The 20,970-nt window shown below is 38.0% G+C and overlaps 1 protein-coding gene across 2 annotated transcripts; it reads right to left on the bottom strand.

The window, feature by feature from the left end:
• Positions 1–143: 143 nt before the first annotated feature.
• Positions 144–19,371, bottom strand: LOC119642564. Of its 2 annotated transcripts, XM_038041741.1 has the most exons (5): positions 19,335–19,371; positions 16,863–17,079; positions 15,813–16,764; positions 15,625–15,758; positions 144–169 (listed from the first exon to the last, which is right to left on the bottom strand). In XM_038041741.1, exons 3-5 carry the CDS (start codon positions 16,003–16,005, stop codon positions 164–166), a joined length of 333 nt encoding a protein of 110 aa, XP_037897669.1. In that variant the 5' UTR covers positions 16,006–16,764; positions 16,863–17,079; positions 19,335–19,371; the 3' UTR covers positions 144–163. The 2 variants fall into 2 exon arrangements, 1 of the variants encoding a protein (XP_037897669.1); XR_005248084.1 differs by lacking the exons at positions 144–169; positions 19,335–19,371 and adding an exon at positions 1,498–1,713 and having other exon boundaries at positions 16,863–17,047.
• Between the last annotated feature and the right edge of the window lie 1,599 nt (positions 19,372–20,970).

Below are 20,970 nucleotides of genomic sequence, written 5' to 3'. Positions count from 1 at the left end.
AACTGCTACGTTTTTTGAAATATATTACATTGTATTTATTTTTTCTTCATGAAATTTGACAGTTTTGTAGGTTTCACCAAAAGGATGTAGACATGAGTAGATTATTCTTCCATTTCTGCAGAAATAAACCTGGCAGGCTTAGACTCGTCTGTTGTTGTAGCACTCACGACTGCATAAAAAGAAGGAGAAAGAAAGGAAATTAGGTGAAAGAATTAAATATGCCATATATGTTTCTAGGCATCGTAAGCAAAAGACTGCAACTGTAAAATATACTATTATTGGTATGGTGATATAAATATATACGTGAGTCTGTGGGCTGTATTGGGTTCAAATATTTTCCAGCTAACTGAATGGGACCAACTGACATTTTCATAATCAATAAAACGCTTCGAAATCTTCATATGCTGACGTGACGTAGTGGATATCAAAGATTTCCCTGAAGACGTATATTATCTTTCATATGCGTCTTTTATTTACTTATAACACTTTTTTGTCCGTGCTCTGCTTCTTTTCTTTTTTTTTTGGTTTAACTTATCTTATGCGCTTATACTCACAGCGGTATTTAACAATTATATTGCAGCATGTATATATATATACGTGTGTGTTTGTGTATTTACGTATCTTTACATTCAATTATAATATTATAAATAACAAAATATAATGTTAGATTTTTTTTTTCTTACATTTTAATAATTTTTAATGATTTGCTAAAGAATTACTGCACTTAAATATAATGTTAAAGTTAATCACCTAATATTTCTTTATTAACCGCTTTTCTTTTTTATGATGTGCTTGCTGCGAACGAACGCAGTATTGGTTGAATCATCCGATTTACGACTTATCGCAAGTCGTCTATTATAAAATGGAAAAAAAGGATACTAAAAATGCCATTACCAATAAAATCGATTCTTCGCATAGGCGTGTTTCCAGTTGATGATTATATTTTTCCTTAAAGAATTTAATTTATTAGATTACAGAAGCACGAAAATTGTGCTAACGTTGGATATCTTTAAAAGTATGTACAGAAACCGAGCCAGATTCAAATTGTTTCAAAAGGGCATCCGCAAGGACGAAAAACTTTGAATCTTCCCGAATAATAATATGTAATATTTGCCACATTATTCCATCTGTATCTGCATCTGTATGTTCTTGAACGGGAGCTCCGTTATTTAGCGTCTCACAAAAAGATCACTTAGGCATATCTCAGTACCGAGTTTGCTTTTTTATGAAGTTAGTTTAATGCTACGGAAATCTCCAAACATTATTTCTGTTAGTTAATTCTGGTATTGATTAAATTAACCGAAAGCAGCCGTATCAGTTAAGCTTAAGTATAAGGATTTGGCATAATGATGTATGTATTATTAAAGGAGAAGCAAATGAGTACCGCCGATCAGAGCTAACGAGAATTATACCATTATCTTAGTTTGTTGAATAGGCAACATTCGTGACTTTTGTGAATTTTTTAAAATTTTAAATAATATATCTTACCTCCATTATCCTCTTTCTTTTTAAGTTGGTTTTTATAAACTTTTCACTTGTGCGCCTTCGTTTGGTAAACAATTTAAAAATGTATTTTATGTCATGATACCGATGTTGCAAAGAAATCTTGTAGACGTTGTACGGTATTGCGATCCAATTTGCAAAGACCCAAATCAAGTGTTTTTGTCGTTATCTCGTAACAACCGATGTAACATAGTGGTTTTTATATACGGCCTAGCTCACGCCGTACCGCATGTTAACAATAGAAAGAAACAAAGAAAAACACAAAGTATGCAATATGGCACAATTTAATAGATCTATAGCTTTTCATCTTACTACTCGTCAATAGTATGTCAGTCGATGTTTTCTCTTGTCTGACGTTCGTTGGTCCAGTCTTAGTCCCTACTCGTCCCTCACGTACGCTCCCCTCCCATGCCCCGCCTCCGCAGTGGAGCCTTTTATTTACAGAAGCATGATTTTGCTGTAATACACATATTATAAGCTACAACAATACCTCTTAATCCTCTTGTCACCTGTAACGCCCTTGAGTCTGCGACCGCCTGATGACTCTCGCTTATCTCCTTTCAATGATGGCTGCATTCACCCGTCAAAGCATAGAATGACCTTGTTCACCGTTCGTTCATTTAAACCACTCATTTAACTTTGTTGGCAGGTTAATAAAATTTATTTCAGTTTCTATTTCTTATTATGCCGATCGCTTTGTTTTTTTCTTTCTCTCTTTTTTTGTTTTACAATACAAATGAATTATATATAATAAGCGTTAATTCACATTCTATGACGTATCGACTGTATTCTTTTTCACAACCAAACAAAACGAGTCATTTTTTTTTCACTTATGCGCTTAACAATTGTTTCCTGTTTTTTTTTCTTTTTCACCTTCACGCACCCTTGTCTAGTTCGGTGCTTTTCTTTCTTTTCTTTCTCTCTACTATTCCATATATCATAAAATAACAATTCACAGTTTTTGTGACGATCCTATAACCTTCAAATGAACTTGCTTCGATTTTGTTCCGTTTAAGTTTTTCCTGTTACCGTTTAAGTGAGCAAATCATTCCAGTTTCTATGACATTTTTTTTTCTTTTTTTTTCACGGAATCTTTTCAACTTCATCGAGAACCTTCTGCTTGTGCTTTCGTAAATGTACTTAAATATTTACAATTTTTTCTCATTTCTTAGCTTTTGCCTACATTTCTACTTATTTTTCTGTTTTTATTAAATTTTAATGCAAATATTCATAATTTTTTTCTCATTTCTTAGCTTTTATCTACATTTTGCTGACTATTCGTTTTCATTAGATTTTAATGTAAAAAAAATTTTATATGAAACACTTTTTAACTACTTGTGCCGAATATCGGCATAGAGGGAGAAAATATTTTTGGCGTGGTACACTCCCAGCCTTCGCCCTGTTTCGCTACCGAGTGCATACAAGGAACTCCCTATCGTCTTGGTGACTATGCATCGAATATTACTTGATGCTAGCTTCGCATTGTGCCCTTCCGCAATGTTGCTTAGCCTGAAAATTTTCCTGTACACCACTTGCCTTACTTTGAATTGAATCGGCCTACTTCGGGTGTTGTAAGTTCGTCGGTTTCTTTCGTACGCCTGTGTCAATTTCTTAGTAATGATGTCTTTCACGAGCTCTGATTTTTCGGGTATGAACCTGATATTGGCACCATTGCCCCGGACTTTCTCTGGCTTTCGAGCTTCCTTATACGAGTGGTCATGTTGCATCATATTTAACCCAACTAGCTCATAAAAGGGTGTCATATCTATGGCACTATGTACTGCACTCCGCAACGAAAAGACGACGTCGTTAGGATGGGTGTCCCACGTCTTTTAATTCTCCGCGATGTATGATCGTATTATTTGTAGTATGAATCTGTTGACTCCTTCAGGTGCGTTGGCTTGCGGCGTGTAGAATGCTCTCTTGATGTGTTGAACGTCATACTTCCCCAGGAACTCCTGGAACGCCATTGAAATGAATTGTTTGCCATTGTCGGAGCGTAATATTTCCGGTACTCCAAATATCCAAACGTCTTGCTCCAAGTGCCTGATAACTCCCTTGGCACTGGCTGTCCTCATCGGTTTGAGTAGCACGAACTTGGAGAAGTGGTCCAAATAGACGAATATACAGGTGCCGCCGTCTTTGGTTCTCGGATACGGACTCATAAAATCAATGTATATGCGCTGAAACGGCCTTTCGGTGATTTGCTGCTTACCCATCGGTGGTGTTTGGGTTCTACCAGTTTTGCTGCAACAGCACTCCTCACGGCTCCTAACCAGGGCCTTCACCTCTGCTGCCATCCCCGGCCAGTAATACTTTTCTCTTAACCGCTGTAAGGTCTTGTGTATTCCTCCGTGCCCTGATGATGGTGATGTATGAGCTGCCGATACTAAATGTGGTTGAAGTTCTTTCGGCACGCTGATCTCTACAATCTCGTTCAGATCCATCCGTGAAAGAGTGTCTGGGACAATGTTTTGAGTACCCTTACGGTGTTCAATCGTGAAGTCTAGCGCCTGTAGTTTAAGGCTCCATCTCGGCAATCTACCAGACAGCTCCTTGTGAGACATAAGCCATTTCAGACTGACGTGATCGGTGATCTCTGTGAAAGGAAGCCCCTCAATGTATGGCCGAAACTTTCGAACGCATAGTTTTGCCGCCAGGCATTCTAGCTCTGTGACCGTGTAGATCTTTTGCGTTTTGTTCAATTTCGCCGACATGTAAGCAATGGGCCTTTCATTCTCGTCGCTGTCTCTTTGGAATAAGACTGCCCCACGCCATCTCTTGACGCTTCGCGTTGCACATACAAGTGCTTCCTGGAGTCTGGTGTAACTAGGACTGGTGCGGTAACGAGACGTTTTTTAACTGATCGAACACTTCCAGGGCTTTCTCTGACAGTGCGAAATTCTTCACTCGCTCTTTTGTGAGACAATCATGCAGTGGTCCTGCGATTGTCTCGTAGTTAAAGATGAAACGGAGATACCAACTAGTCAAGCGGATGAACCTTCGGAGCTGCTTCGGAATTTTAGGCACAGCACAATCGGTCATGGTCTCTACCTTGGCGGGATCTATTCTTACTTGTCCGTTTCCCACTATAAATCCGAGGTACTTTATTTCCACAGGGAAATAAAGAAATAAACCTGCTTTTATTGATGTTAATGGTAATTGAAATCAGGTGAGCAGATCATCAGATCGCCCAGATACACAAACACATTTAATCGGAGGCACTCCGGTATACCCTTATCCATCAGCCAGCACATGCGCTGCGCTGCGTTGCACAAGCTGAATGGCATTACAGTGAACTGATACAGCGGCCTCCCTGGCACCGTAAATGCTGTTCTCTCTCGCGATTTCTTCTCAAGCGGAATCTGCCAAAATGCATCCTTGAGATCGATTGCCGAGATGTAGTGAATGTGTTGCAATCGGCTGAGTAACCCTTCAATATGCGGTAGCGGATATGCGTCTTTGACATTTCGTTCGTTCACCCTTCGCGCATCTAAGCATAAGCGGTTTTGCTCGCCCTTTCGTACTAAAGTCATTGGGTAGCTCCAGCTACTGTTGCTCTCTTCTATTACCCCCATCGCCAGCATTCAATCCAGGTCATGATAAACCTACCAATGTATTGCCGGTGATATTAGGTAATGTTTCTGCTTCACAGGCGGGTTGTCTTCAGTAACGGTGATCACATGCTGTTCCAAGTGCGTCTTGCCTAGTCCAAACTAGTCAAAAATGGAAAGGTTGCGATAACTTTATCGAGGAAGCTTTGTTACATCTCAGTCAATTGGTGCGGTGAATTCAGGCACTTTCGGGATTACCGTGTTGTTGGCTTACCGACTCCACAGTCTGGCTCTTACTTGAGGCTTTAGTGGTGATGGCTCCCCTGGTGCCAACGGATAGGCCAAGAACCTCCCAGAGGCCTATGCTAAAGTAAAACTGCTGCCGTAGATCTGGAACTATGAAGAATTCATCGTTTTTGGTCTCCCCTTCCCACTCGACCGGTGTCTTATTCCAGTTTGCTGTTCGAATGTGGTGATTTCGAAGATTTGCGATCTTGTGTCTACGACTTTTAAGGAATTCTGTCGCCCCTGCACCACAACAATTGACGCTGGCTCCTGCGTCCAACAGAACGGTTACTTCGGTGTTGTCAACTCTAGTGCGCGCGAACATCCTGTTATCGTGCTCCAGGGTAACCATCGCTGAGACTTTCTTTCGTTTAAAATTCTTATAGGCCTTTCTCCTCTGTCGAAGCATAAGGATTTTGCTATATTTTCTTGTGAGGTCTCGTCTTTTTCGAATTTCCGCACTGAATATTTCACGGCGTTTCTGCTGGTAGTCTGCGATTCTCTGTGACAAGCTTTTGCATGTGGTGACTTTCCTGACCGATTTCATTTATGTGCATTGGTCTGGCTCTGTTTGCGACGGTCTGTCAGTCAATCTTTTAGTCTGTCTGCCTGTCTGCAAGTCAGTCAGTCACTCAGTCTGTTTGTCTGTCTGGAAGTCAGTCAGTCTGTCCGTCGATCTGTCAGTCAGTCTGTCAGTCAATCAGTCAGTGCGTCGGTCTGTCAGTCAATCTTTTAGTCTGTCTGCCTGTCTGCAAGTCAGTCAGTCACTCAGTCTGCAAGTCAGCCTGTCGGTCTGCCAGTCTGTCTGTCAGTCAGTCTGTCGGTCTGTCAGTCAGTCAGTCAGTCAGTCTACCTGCCTATCTGTCTGTTTGTTTTGCCAGAAACGTAACAGATAACATCTACGTAAATCAAACAAATCAACTCTTTAATTTTTTGTTGAAAATGTAAGCGGTAACATCGTCCTAAATCGAATATATGGAACTCCTGTTTTTCGACAAAATCAAAAGGTGTAACATGCCCGAAATCGAAAAAAATTATATTGTTGTTTTTCGCCAAAGACGTTGTAACGGGTTTTTTGGGCGGAATATAACTCAGCCACTCCAAGTTTCGTTGCAAGAAAATTTAGAATAAAAATAATCCGGACCTTCGGGGGGAATGGTGTACAAACTCGTTTATTTATTATTTCCTTTTTACTGGAGAGAAGTACAGCGATGTGGAGAAGCTGGCTATGGCAAGGAACCAGCGAGGTGATCCGACTTCTGGTGTGGTTTGCACGTGGTGAGAGATTAACTTCTTATCTTATTATATATTTTTTTCTTTTGGATTATCGCGAAGCGCTACAGAGAAACAGAAACGTTGCCAGTGTCATAGCTGCCTTGGCTCTCGGGGCCGGTGGTTTGTCTTAGGTTGGTCATTCGTGTATAAGTGCAAAAAAAGGTGTTCTCCAATCTTTCAGGGATGGCGACTAACAGCTAAGTCAGTACATCCCCTATCCGTAAGTCAGTAGTTCTGCAAGTCCTTCAGGAATGGCGACTAACAGCTAAGTCAGCTCATCCCCTATCCGTAAGTCAGAATAAAATAATAAAGAAAAAGGTTGGCTTGTCAAATTGTCCGTCCGCACTTACCTTAGACAGCTATGACACCAAATTGAAAGAATCTGTGTGCCGAGCTGCTCTTTTATAGCTGAAGTCCCGCTCGCTTGTCCTCTTGCCATCATGTTCTGTGTGTTTACATATGCCTTGAGGTACTGTGCTTGTGTGTATGCTTATCTTAGGTTGGCTAATACCAACTTACGTCTACACCAAATCGCGTGATTCAACCACCGTTAGGTACGTGAGTGCTTATGCCTTACTATGTCTTTGTGTTTGCATACGCTTTGCTTTGCGTGTTTCTACGTGCTTGGCATGTGTGAACGTGTCTTCGTGCATTTTATGTATGCAGTTTATGCATTGTCGTAAGTTCTTATTTTTCCTACCTACGTACTTACTCCTCTAAGTTTTGTATACCCTAACGGTGCTATCAGCTTTGTACATTATTTGAAGATTCAATGTGATCTAACGATGCTATACCTTTGTGCAATGCTGCTGTAGCTTCTGTGCTTTTTTTTTTTTTTTTTTTTTTTTTTTGTGAGGTGGAAGACCATCGAAGGGCGCCCATTAGGGCAGTGCGAGACTTTAACCCGCTAAAAACCACCTCTCCTATTCCCTACCCTGTGGCACGACCGTTTAGGTATACCTTCACAGGGAGGGTAGCCGTTTAGGCACTACTTAAAAGCCTACGATGACGCTCTTCGTGTCTTTGTTTACGCATAATGTTTGCGGCGAAACATTTCCACCGCCTTCCATATTTTCAGGTCATGCAACATATTTGTCACAAGATTGTCGGGGAAAGGTAACATTCCAATTTCCGTCTGTAGTCTCTGTCGTTCGTTATAGTATTTCGGACAGACAAAGAACACATCTTCAGCGTCTTTGATTCACTTACAAAAACTACATAATGGGTCCTGCTCTATTTTAAATCTATTCAGATAGGACCGAAAGCAACCATGGCCGCTAAATACCTGGGTCAAATAAAAGTCGACCTCACCATGTTGCCTATTCACCCAGGGCCGTAAGTCTGGTATGAGTCGATGCGTCCACCTACCCTTACCCGCTCTGCTCCAGCGCTCCTGCCACTCTTCCAACAGACGCTGTTTTACTCGCTGCTTAGCCGCTTCAGCTGGCAGTCTGTGAAATTCGGCTCTATACAGACCTTCTTCACCACGCAGATCGATTGGCATCATACCAGCGATAACCAGGGGCGCGTCCTCCGACACCGTCCAATATCCGGCGCACACCCTTAGAGCGCATAGCCTGTATGCTGCTTGTATGTCTCTCGTGTATGACGGGATAGCGAAAACCTTGTTCCACACAGAAGAGCCGTACATTATTATCGCCGTTACCACATCTGCGATCAGCTTCCTACGGTCTTGCCTAGGGCCACGCAAGTTTGGCAGTAAGCGCGTCAACGACTTTGCTACCTTCGTTGCCTTTTCGCCCGTGTATTGCAGATGGCGTTTAAACGAGATTCTGCAGTCTATCTTCACTCCTAGGTATTTTATTGCTTCTTGCTCTAGAAGAGATTAATACCGCTTCTGTTTTCTCTTCCGCCAGCTCTAAATCCACTGATCGCAGCCACCTCTTGATCATGTCGGTGGTTTTATTCGCAGTAGTGGTAATTCCCTCTAGAGTTTTCGCCACGATAGTTATCGCTACGTCGTCTGCAAAACCCACGATGGATGCTCCCACTGGAAGAGGTAATCTCAGGATATTGTCGTACATTACGTTCCACAGCGTAGAGCCTAGGACTGATCCCTGAAGTACCCCTCCAGTGATCAGCCTCTCCCTGCACCCGTTATCCGTAACATACCTCAGTTTCCTGCCGGTAAAATAACTAGCCACTATATTAATCAAATAATGTGGAAATCTTCTTTCCTGTAGGGCAGCTATGACGCAATACTAGTTTGCTGAGTTGAATGCATTTTTTATATGTAATGCTATTACTAGGCAATACTTCTTGTTGCCTTCCATCCAACGTTTACCTTTGATCGCTTCTGCTGCGGTATTTGTGAATGTTTTTATTGCATCCATTGGGCTTTTCTTTTTCCTGAAGGCGAATTGGAAGTCCGATGGCCCTTTAGATCTCTCAAGTGATGCTTCTAAACGAGTTCGAATAATCTTTTCGTACACCTTGCCTACCGTATCTAATGGACAAATAGGGCGGTATGCATTTGCAACATGCGACGGCTTGTTTGGCTTTGGCAGCAACACCAACGTCTGTTGTTTCCACTTATCTGGGAAAATTTGTTCTTTCAAACACGCGTTGAAAGTGCTCGCAAACATAGCAGGCTTTGCCAACATGGCTTGCTTTATAGCGCAATTTGGGATACCATCAGGGCCAGGCGCTTTCTTAGCTTTTATTTCTTTTGCGATGGCCGCAATCTCCTCGGGCCCGGTGAGATTTATATTGTCCCTCTCCTCCCTCAGTGGCACATACACGAACCTGACTTTCTGTGGGAACAGTGTACCAATTATCTCTTCCACAAATTCAGCACAGCTTAGTTGCTCAGAATACTTCAATTTCTTCATTACCGGTTTATACGCCATCCCCCATGGGTCCTCATTAATCTCATTTATCAGTTTCTGAAAACAGTTTTTTTTGCTGACTATTATCGCTTTTTTCCTTAGTTCGGCTATCTCGTCAGTCCACCAGTATACTGGCTCCTTGGACTTACAGAAGCGACGTCTTATCATTGAACCGTCACAGGCTTTTATAATCCGTGCTAAAACCTCCGCGACGGCAGCCTGAGCTGAGTTTCTGGGTTGAGCTTCTTCCAAAGTAAGCTCGAAGAGTTCTTTATCTAGCGATTCTGGTTTCCACTTGGGTCCCTCTGCTGTATTTCCCAGATTATTGCTGCGTGGTCACTGTGTGTATATATGTTGCTAACACCTCATCGTATACGCAACGCCAATGCACTACTGGCCATGGTAATATCGATCGCGGACACACGGCCATCTCTGTTAAAAGTGTTTTCATTACCTTCGTTTAGGATTGTCAAATCCAATGAGGCTAGGGATTCAAGCACTATTCTGCCTTTAGCATTCGTCCACTTGCTACCCCAATCAGTCGCCCAGGCATTAAAATCACCGGCGAAAATTACCGGTGTTTTTCCCCTTACGTCGGTGCATAGCTCATCTATACGTTTTTCGAATTCCGCGTGGTTTATACTTGGCGGGAAGTAACAGCTGTAAAGGTAAACCTCTCTATATTTGACACAGACGAAGCCCTCTCCTGCTGAGATGAATCTCATGGTTGACGGGTGCAAGCTGCATTGCCAAAAGGCTGCAGTTCCACTCTTGTCCTTTGCCCAACTGTTTCCGGAGCCTACCTTGTATGGCTCGATTACGGCTACTATGTCAATCGAAGCTTCTCTGACGTTCTGTTTTAGCAGCTCTTGTGCAGTACGACAGTGATTTACGTTTATTTGCATACACTTTATGGCTGTCCATTGTTGTTAGCGCCGCGTGAATTTACCGGGCAATTTCTGCCGGCCATTGGGTGGTCATGAGGCTTGGCTTGTTCCTTACAAATCCCACAGCACGGGCTCTTATTGCAGTCTCTTGCTCGGTGCCCTTCTTCGCTGCATTTTAGACAGCACTTGCTTCTATCTGTTTTTTTTTTTTGCAATTTCTAGCAATGTGGCCTGCCTCGAAGCATCTAAAGCATTTACGATCTGTGAATTTTTCTGTAATCCTGGTCACTACCCAGCCAACTTTGATTTTCCCGGCTTCAAGTAACTCTTTAGCAGTTTTTGTTGGGACCGATAGAGTTGCAGTTTGTGTGCCCGCATACGCCTTCCTGATTGAGGTGACTGCTTCCTTCTTGATATTTAGACTACTAAAGCTCGTATTTATGGCAGCTATTAAATCATCCGCTGAGGTAACTTCATCCAGGTCCTTAAATTCGATCTTTGTCTGCTTGGTCATTAGTTTAACAATAGCCTCCTGGCCGAGCGCTTTTTCCACTAATTTCTGGTAAGCAGAGTTTTCTTCCTTCGCAATTTGCTTAAACTCCAGCAGCATTTCTCCTTTCAGTGTCTTCCGTATTCTCGTCACATTTTCGCCGACTTTTTGCAGCTCCCCATCATTTTTAACTTTTTTCAGCATATCGCTGTATGACATAGTGCCCGTTTGCTTGATTACAATTGCATCCGCCCTGTTCACCAATTTGATTGGCTTGACCTTTCTATTTTTTGTTTGGACCACGGTCCACTCTTCATTTCCGCATTTTGATTGCTTTGGCTCCTCCTTTTTGGTACTTATCCCATCACCGGCCCGCTTACTTTTCTTCGCAGGAGTAGCATCCGTGGATGCCTCCTCTCTCAGGCTTTTCGTGGAGTTTACTCTGCCCCTTTTTTCGGTCTGGGTTGTGCCATCTCTGACCGCTTTTTTTGGCATTTTATTCCCTAACTCTTTTGCGGCTTTCTTATGGAACACAGCTAGCATGTCCACCAAATCTCTCATCGGCTGATGAATGGTACGCCTAGCCGGAGCAGAAGGAGCTGGGGCCATCATTTCGATGAGTTCTCCAATTTTCTTTTCTAGCTTGACAAAAGAGTTTTCACCTTCTCTTATCATCAAAGATTCCTCCTGAAGGATCGATGGAGAGGACTGACTTCTCATTTGCGTATGTTGCCCGGCGATTTGCTCAGGTGAGCTTTGGATTCGAATACTTCTTTTGAACGGATCGGGTAACACTTCCGGATTATCCCACGTGGCGCCTTGTGCGCCTTGAGGTGTCCCTTAATTTCCGGTTTTCGCCGGCATAATTTTCGTATTAGTGTTATATATGTTAAGCTATGTGTATATGTAGTTATGAATGTATGTATATGAGAATCCCTCTTACGTTTGTTTGTGTGGATGTATATATCTATGTATAAGTTCGTGTGCGTATGTTCGTGTGTGTTTATTTTAATGTATTTATGTATATCTACTTGTGTATGTATATGTTTGTGACGTCCTTGTACGCAAGTCCGTTTCTTGTGTGTGCAGAGTATGTTTCACTATGTATGTTTTTGTCGTTGGAGGTATTTTCTACAAATTTTGCACTTACTTTATTGTCAATCTTTTCCCCTCTGAGGCCCTGGGTCGGTGTAGGGTTGACCAATACTGCTTGTTAAATTAATGTCGCCCTCAGCTATGCTACACTAAGCTATTCCATGAAAAACAAGGAGTAAGTCTGTGCTATTACGTAATATTTTAAACCTTTCGCAGATGCACAGGGTTGCTTTAAAGCAGCAATAGATGGCATTGTCCTCCCGCGATTTGCTCACCTTCTTTATTTACCTGGGTGGCACTGAACGACCCCCAAATAAGCATGAAAGCGGGCAAATTCACAGAGAAGAAAAAGGGAGAAAAAAATAAAGAAAACGAAACCTGACCTGTCACTTTCTATTTTAAATGCCTTTATAACTAAATAAGACGCTCAAAAGCACTATCACTGTTTTAATTATCGTTTACTTATCTTTCCGATACAAGAATTCCACTCTAGGATAATTTTCTGATAACAATCGCCTATGATATAAACGGAGCACTTTCGAACACGTCCGCGCGCTACGAAATCACAACGGTCAAAAAAACTATAGCTTCTGTGTATGTTTGAGCTCATGTGAGTGTGCGTGTATCCTACTGCGTTCATACCGATTCGATTTTACTTAATTGTATAAGTCGGGTTGTGTTCTTCTACTTATGTTTTAATACAGATTGGGTTCTTAAACCTATGCTTTCCACATTTGAATACTTATTTACATTTGAATACTTATTTGCATTTGCCTACTTATTTACATTTGCATACTCATTTACATTTGAATACTTATATCTGCTGTTAAGCATTTTGAGTTCTTACTTGTGTTTATACTTTTGAGTTTTTACTTAGCCCTTCGTACATTTGAGTTCTTAATCCTGCTTGCATACCTATTGAGTTCTTGAATCTACGCGTTTATATCTTGACTCATGCTTGTTTACCTATTGAGTTCTTAAATCTATGCTTTTATACATTTGAGTTCTTGACTTATGCTGGAGGAGGTTGTTCATGCTTTTTTACCACAGACAGACGTTTACGGACAGCTCGGACTGACAGGTGGTTCGCTGTGGGTAGCTATTTCAGGCGAACGGACTTGTATTCCGTAAGGAAGCAAAATCGCTTCCTTACAGTATGCATGAAGGAATAAATTTATGAATCAATTTATGAATGAATAAATGGATGAATGAATGAATATATGGACGGATAAATGAATGAATTAAGGTATGAATGAATGTGTGAATAAATGAACGAATGTATGAATGAATTTATAAATGAATGAACGAATGAATGCGTGAAAGTATGAATGATTGAACGAATGAATGAATGAATGAATGAGTGAATGAATGCAAGAATGCGTGAATGAATGAGAGAAGAAATTAAAGAACGAATGAATACGTGGATGATTGAATGAATGAATTTTAAGGAAGCGTTTTACTTCCTTACTAATAACAAATCTGTCCGAATAATTGTCTGTTCGTAGTACGAAAGATTCCTCACCTTAAATTCTAAAAGCAGTTGGCCAGTCTGTCCGATCGTGCGCTAAATTTCAATGAAATTTCATCTCCTTAGTGTAAGTGAGGAATAAAGTTGTGTAAAATATCATTTGATTGATGTTCGTATGTTTCTGTACACTGTTGTTATACAGTTCCTCTCTCTTACAAACGTACGGTAATCTAGGTTTATTTATAGAAATAAAACAATAAAAAATAGGAAAAAAGCGCTTTGTTTTAGAAGTAAGCAACATACTTTGTACATATATCCCCTTAATTATCTATGTCTCTAAACATATGTCGGTTTACTTTTTATTGATTTTAATTTATCCATTTATTCAGTGATCTTAATAGAAAATCTTATACTAATTGTTTTAAAACTAGTGTACAATAAAAAGGAAGAAAAAAGAAGAATAATAATAACAAAGTAAGTTGAAAAAAAAAAAGAGAAAAAAGATTTATAACGATACATTTACGTTTGTATAAATATATGCGTATCAATCTTTTCCCAGGAAACATGTTAAAATTCTCTTTTTAAACATGTTGCAAACATTTCAGTAATATGCCTATTATTAAGTGGACGTCACATACACCTATACATTTGTTTTGCTTCTATATATTGTAAGGAAGCGTTTTGCTTCCTTACTGATAACAAGTCCGTTCGCACAAATGTCCCCAAGTAGTCAGTCTGGTTGGTCCCTTACATGTCTTTTTTTCCTTACTGATTAACATAATATCATCCTTCTCCCGCGCAAACCGTTGACAATTCAATATGTATAAAAGAAAAAAAAGGAAATTGTATACAAAACTCATTATATACTGTGTCTTCAGAAAATGTGCCCAGCCATAAAATGTATGTAAATGTATAAAATGTATATATAGTAGAATATATATAAACAATATGCATAAATTTTTACCTAACGGGGTATGAAATCATACGATTTGGTACCTAGATTAGCAATGACAATAAAACAGACGTAAAAATACGCATACAAGCAATAGGCAATAGGGAAAAGGGTTATAAAATTACGGATGGTATTATATCATATTAACGCATTTAACGGTTCTGCGGCTTATAAAAACATGTTCGATCAGACTTAAGTTAGCATACAGATGTGTAAGAATATCGTCACAATGCATAGGTAAGTGAGCAAAGTCTAAAACATGCATGTAACGGTACAGCGATGGTGACCGCAATTACCGTCGAACTACGCCCAGCCCTTTAGTTGTGTGGCAGCACCAAAAGAAACTCGCGATAGGGAAACGTGGAAAAGTAAATATAATAATAATCTTTCGCAACGAATAAGAAATATTCAAACGTCAAAGAAGAGTCGGCTCACCTCGCTGGTTTTTTTTAGAAATAAATAAAAACCGAAGGTCGAAGTTTTTTCAATACAAATTTTCTTGGAAAGATTCCTGGATTGGCTAAGTATACCCTGCCCAAGAACACTCGTTACAATATGTAATTATTTAGCTTAACGCTCATTTTTTTTATTAATAAGTTACAGCCAGTTATTGTTATTATTTAAGGATTCAAGGTCGCAAATTTAATTCGTTCCCATATATATGATGATATATATATATGTAAGTACCATACATATTATGCAAGGGCAAATAAGCCACAATCCTCAAAGGGTATTACGAAAGTCTTCTAACGTAGGATTCTGCGACTCTAAATGTATTATGAATTCAGCCAAGTCTTTATCGTTGATGCCTAAATGATTGTCCAATTCAGTGCACCGTTTGGAGACGAGAGAAAGGTGTTCGATTTTTGACCTTCGAATTTGGTCAAAAAAAAGGAGAAGTAAATGAGCGAACTTCGAATTTGGTCAAAAAAAATTAGAAGTAAATGAGCGAACTTCGAATTTGGTAAAAAAAAGAGAAGTAAATGAGCGAGCCAGAATTACAACTTGTTGCAATGTATTTGAACTTCGAATTTTGTTCTTTAGAGAGTAAGTAAATGAGCCACCACTTGTTAGAATGTAAATATTTTATGTGTTATATGAACACCCTAACATACGACATATACGCAAAAACCGAGAATCGTTTTCAAACTCTGACAGCTTTGCACGGTTCATACTAGTCCAGTCAGCCAATATAGAAACTATACGCAAAGCATGCTTGCGCGTTAGAGTACTATTGTTTTCCGCTAAAGCTAATAATGATTTTACCGTTTTAGCGTTGATTATTTGCTCGTCAATCGAGGGTAACGAGGGAGAAGTCGAAGATAACTTTGGTTCTGGCAAAATTCTCTCTTTAGTCGAATCATCTTTAAGGTTTTCAAAAGCAGCGGCAATTAGTTTTCCTAAAATAATTCTTTCTATAGTATAGAATTATAGTAAATATAATGACGCCATACCTTTAGGCCTTTTAACCGGCTCATCTCCTTTAGTTTCTACTTCTACCTTATTTGTGACCTTATTTGATTTGTTACCTTGTGTAGCTTCCTTTGTGGCAACATTTGTTGACGATCTTAAAGCATTGCCTGAATAGGTGGCTTTTCGAAAAAATTGAGTAGCCAGGACTATAGCATAACGTTGTAAACCCAACATTTCTTACGTCTTCGAAACCAAATCTAGACAAAAGGAAAAAGACTAAGTTTACATAACCTGGTTTCAAAGCACGTAGTTTATAGAAAATTTGTTTTGGCGTTTTCAAAATAACTTAAGTTTTTAAAATATAAATTCGTTCATTCGTTTAGTTAACTTTAGTGTATATCAGCGCAAAGCTTGGCAGCTAGCACAACATCTTGGAAATTTAAGCTAGCCATTGCGTAACAACGTCAGCATACTGCTTTAAATCTAATTGCTCATTAGCGCTGCTGATATTAAAAGCCAAAGATCTCAGCAACGGTGTACTGCGTCGCCTGCGAACCGCTAAAGTAGTCATAACCCGCACCATTTGCGGCACACTAATACTGGCTATCAGTTTAGCAGCTTCGTCATCACCTGCCACACCCAAGACCGTGTTCAAATCATCTGTTCGAAAGCCATCTATTTTAGCTTTATTTTCGCTATTTTTGGTAGAACTATTACTATCTTTCGGCACACCTTATATGATGTAAAGAAATTGATGATTTTAATGTGTCCTTTTACGATGGTGGGCATAAATATATCATTTAGATTCCAATATTAATTTAAACAATAATAAGCATAAAAAAGTACTTTCAAGGTGAATAAAAGTGAAAATAAAGGTACATTCAATTAAATGATGTACTATAAACATAAACACTCAAAAACTTTTACCATCCTGGGGGTTTTTGATTAGGATATCCACACTGATGACTTGCCAGGGTATGTGCCATTTCACTTCTTCATGCCAATGCAATATTTTTAAAACACAAAAGAAAACAATAAAAATTAAGCGCCATTGCTTACAAAAATAAATGTATGTGTATATGTAATCGTACCCTAGCGAAATCAAAATGTGGTTCATAATGGCCACCTATACCGTAATTAACTACTTGCATCTCTTCGGCTGATAACATATCCAAACCAGTCATATCTTCGGTACGTTGGACAATGTTGGCTACAATCGAATGTTCCTCGATTTTCAACCAAGCCGACTTACTGATCCGATAATTTGCCGTTTCCAATTCACCAGTTATCGCATTTTGCATATATTCCCTAAAGCGACATTAGATTATACAAATACATGTTCAATTATTGAAAAATGTAAACAAACATATACGCTTATTCTCAGATGGTTGGCATTTTTATACAAATTACTGAGAACATATACGTAAAGAAATGTGTGGTATTAATTCATGTTTAAAATGTAATAAATGCCAGATATTCAGGTGAATTTTTTAATATTCACATATAATCGGCAGCAAAAAAAAGAAGAAAAATCGAAAAGAAACGAATTCAACGTAAACTGATAACAGTCCTTAACCGTCAGATATATGCTAAACAGCAATTGCATGCAACGGTTGAATTTTATGAGCCCCGTAATTTCTCAGCATGCTCAGCTTAGCCGTCATCCCTGAATAACAGATAGGACTACTAAACTTTACGGATGGGGGATGGGAGACTGTCGTCATCCCTGTCGTGAATGAAAGAATGAGGAATTAAAAAAAACAATAAATGCGTGGATGCAAAAATGAATGAATAAACGAATGGATCAATTAATGAATGTGTGATTGAATGAATGAATAAATATAAATATGTAAATAAATTACTAATAAAATAAAATAAATCAATTAATTATTTTTTGGGTTAATTAGAACGAATAAATGAGTGAGTTTAAGAATTAATAAATTAATCTATGGGTGCATAAATGGATGTATGTGTTAATGAATGAGTGAATGAATGACTAAACAAATGCATGAATGAGTGAATGAATGTATGAAGAAATGAATGAATAAATGTATGAAGGCATGAATGAATAAATGAACGATTGATTGAATGTGTGAAGGAATGAATAAACGAATGCGTCAATAACTATATGAATGAATGAATGAATGCATGAATGAAAGAATGAAGAAATAAAAGAACCAATGAGTGAGTGGGTGAATAAATTAATAAACAATTGGATCAATTAGGGAATGAACGTATGAATGAATATATAAATGTAAATAAGTAAATTAATTAGTTAATGAATAATTCAACAATGAATGAATGAGTGAATAAATGAACGCATGAATGAATTAATGTATGAATAAACGTATTAATATACGAATGATTGAATAAAACAAGGATTGAATGCATGATTGAATGAATATATGAACGAATAAATGAATGTATGAATGTATGAATGAATGAATGAAGGAATGAACGAATTAATCAATAAATATTTGAATTATCGATGAATGAATAAACATCTGAACGAATGTATAAACCAATAAATGAATGAATGAATTAACGTATAAATGTTTGGTAAAAAGAGGGAATGATTGAATGTATGAATGAATCAATGAATTAATTAATTAATGATTGTGTGAGTGAGTGAATGTATGAATAAATGAATGAATATATGAATGAATGCTTGAATGAATAAAGGATTGAGTGAATAAATGAATGCATGAATGAACGAAAAAACGAATAAATGAATGAACGAATGAATGAATGGAAGCATGAACGTATGAATGAATGGTTAGTTTAATGAATGAATGTATGAACGAATGAATGGATGAATATGCGAATGATTGACCAAAACAACGAATTAATCCATATATGAACGAATGAATAAACGAATGAATGAATAAATGAATGAATTAATATATGAATGTTTGGATAAGAGCTGAATGAATGAATAAATGAATGTATGATCGAATGAATGAATGAATGAAGGTATGAATGAACGAATGAATTTATGAATGGGTAAAGGAAAGCCTCAAGGAATAAATGAATGAATGAATGAATAAATGAATTCGTCAAGGAATTAATGAATAAATGTATAAATGCACGGCTGATTGAATATGTGAATGAATGAATGAATGAGTACGTGAATGAATGATTTGCGTGAATGAATGAAAGAAGAAATGGATGAACGATAAATAGAACAATGAGTGAATGAATTAATAAATTAATGAACGAATGGATATAAGAATGAATAAACGCGGATGAAACAATGGATTAATTAATTAATTAGTGAATGAATAAATTAATAAACAAAAGAATTAACGAATGAATTAAAGAAGAAGTGTGTGCATGAATGAATTAATAAGTAAATTAATTAATTAATGAACGAATGAAAAAATGAATGAATGAATGAGAGAATGAATGAATGAAGGAATTTGTGAACGATTGTATGAATGGCTAAATGAAAGTATGAATGATTGAACAAAGTTATGAATGAATGTATGAATGAATGAATGAATGAGGGTATGAATGAATGTATGAATGAATAAATGAGTGTATTTATTTATTTATTTATTTACCTATTTATGCATTGAATTCAACTAAAAAAAATTACAGTCGAATGCATTTTGATAGAAAATCTTATTTTGTTGAAATTTGTTTTAAAACTAGAAAGAAAAAAAAGGAAGAAAAAACAAAAATAATAATAACAAAGTAAGTTTAAAAATAAATTAAAAAGTTAAAAGTAATAAATAATGTATAAATAAATAAAAAGAAAAAAAAAAGGATGTACACAGCTAGATTAACAACACAATATTATTTTAAATAGAAAATGAAATATTAAGAATGAAATATTAGTTAAATCACAACATAGGTAAATCGAGCATATTAAGCAAATATGCTTTAATAGACTTTAAGGAGTCTGATAATGAGAATAAGTGATAGACATCATTCAGGTTTCTGCAAAAAACTGTGAGCGGGTTAAACATTTCATAATTGTATTTAGATTAAATAAGCTTAAATAAGATAAAGTGCCTAGAGAAGCGGTTAGGGACATTACAGCTTTTGAAAGCATTATCACACCAAGTAATGCGGGCGAGTTAATAGTACCATTTATTACTCTGGTTAACAAGGAAACCTCAAGGACAAGTCTACAATTCTCAAGTGACGGTAATAGAAGCAACCTATTTTGATATCTCTATCTCTAAGGGCAAACAGCAAGAATTGCTTTTGAACAGATTCAATTGAATCTACATAGCACCAACATGAAGGAGACCACACAACGGAGGCATATTAGAGTATAGATGTAACCAAACACATGTACAGCCTTTTCGTAATGTACGGATCATCAAACTCAAGCTCGTCAAAACGTCATTTTCAGAAATAACCACGTTGGGAATTGAAACCAAATTAGTTATAGGATATGGGTAGTTTGCTGATAAACCGGAATTAGAGCAATAGGCAACAGAGCCATTAAAAGAAACAAATGAAAGATTTATGGAGATTTTTCTCTTGAAATTAACAAACTTAAAAAAGTATTTGGGATTAGCAAACAGAGAGGATTTAATGAACTAAAGGTATCTGCAATAATATTGTTGGTTGAGGGAGTTGAATATTTGCCTTGCCGCCGAGTAACCGAAATAGGCGAAAGCAGAGCCACTTTTTAAATATTTTTTGAAAAGCGTGTTTTTTCTATTCTTGTAATATTTAATTGTCTTATTAAACGACGCCGAACAGCTGCTTCGAGGTCGACTAGATTTAATATATTATAGAACGATGACAGGAAGCTTTCAATATTTCCAGTTGGAAAATCAAGCATAATATATGAAAGATGTGATTACAGCATTGAAACCTTGATTTTATGGACATCATAAAATTTATTTGAAAAGTTGAATTTGGAACGTTACAGAAGTTCAACAATCATGCCTGTAATGAAAGAAAATATTTATTGCTGGATGATAAGGATCCTGAGGTAAACTAAAGGGAAGACAGCAATTAACGCAAATCTCAGGAAAATTGGCAAAGCAAATGTGTCCAGCTTGGCGATCAGCGTTCACACTCCAACAGCCAGGGGGCGAGGACGATTTACTATTCTCGTTATTAGTTTTGGGCGATGACGCGTGAGTAGATTGAGTGACGCCAATGAGATATCGTTGTCACTTCATCATAGCTCAAACCAGAGGGACTTTCCTGCTTAATTGTAACTTTTTTGTTACC

This window comes from Glossina fuscipes, unplaced genomic scaffold, assembly GCF_014805625.2.
Source record: "Glossina fuscipes isolate IAEA_lab_2018 unplaced genomic scaffold, Yale_Gfus_2 226, whole genome shotgun sequence".
In the NCBI taxonomy this organism is placed as follows: domain Eukaryota; kingdom Metazoa; phylum Arthropoda; class Insecta; order Diptera; family Glossinidae; genus Glossina; species Glossina fuscipes.
The sequence above is the reverse complement of the archived record's forward strand: the minus strand, read 5'-3'. Positions and strand labels throughout refer to the sequence as shown.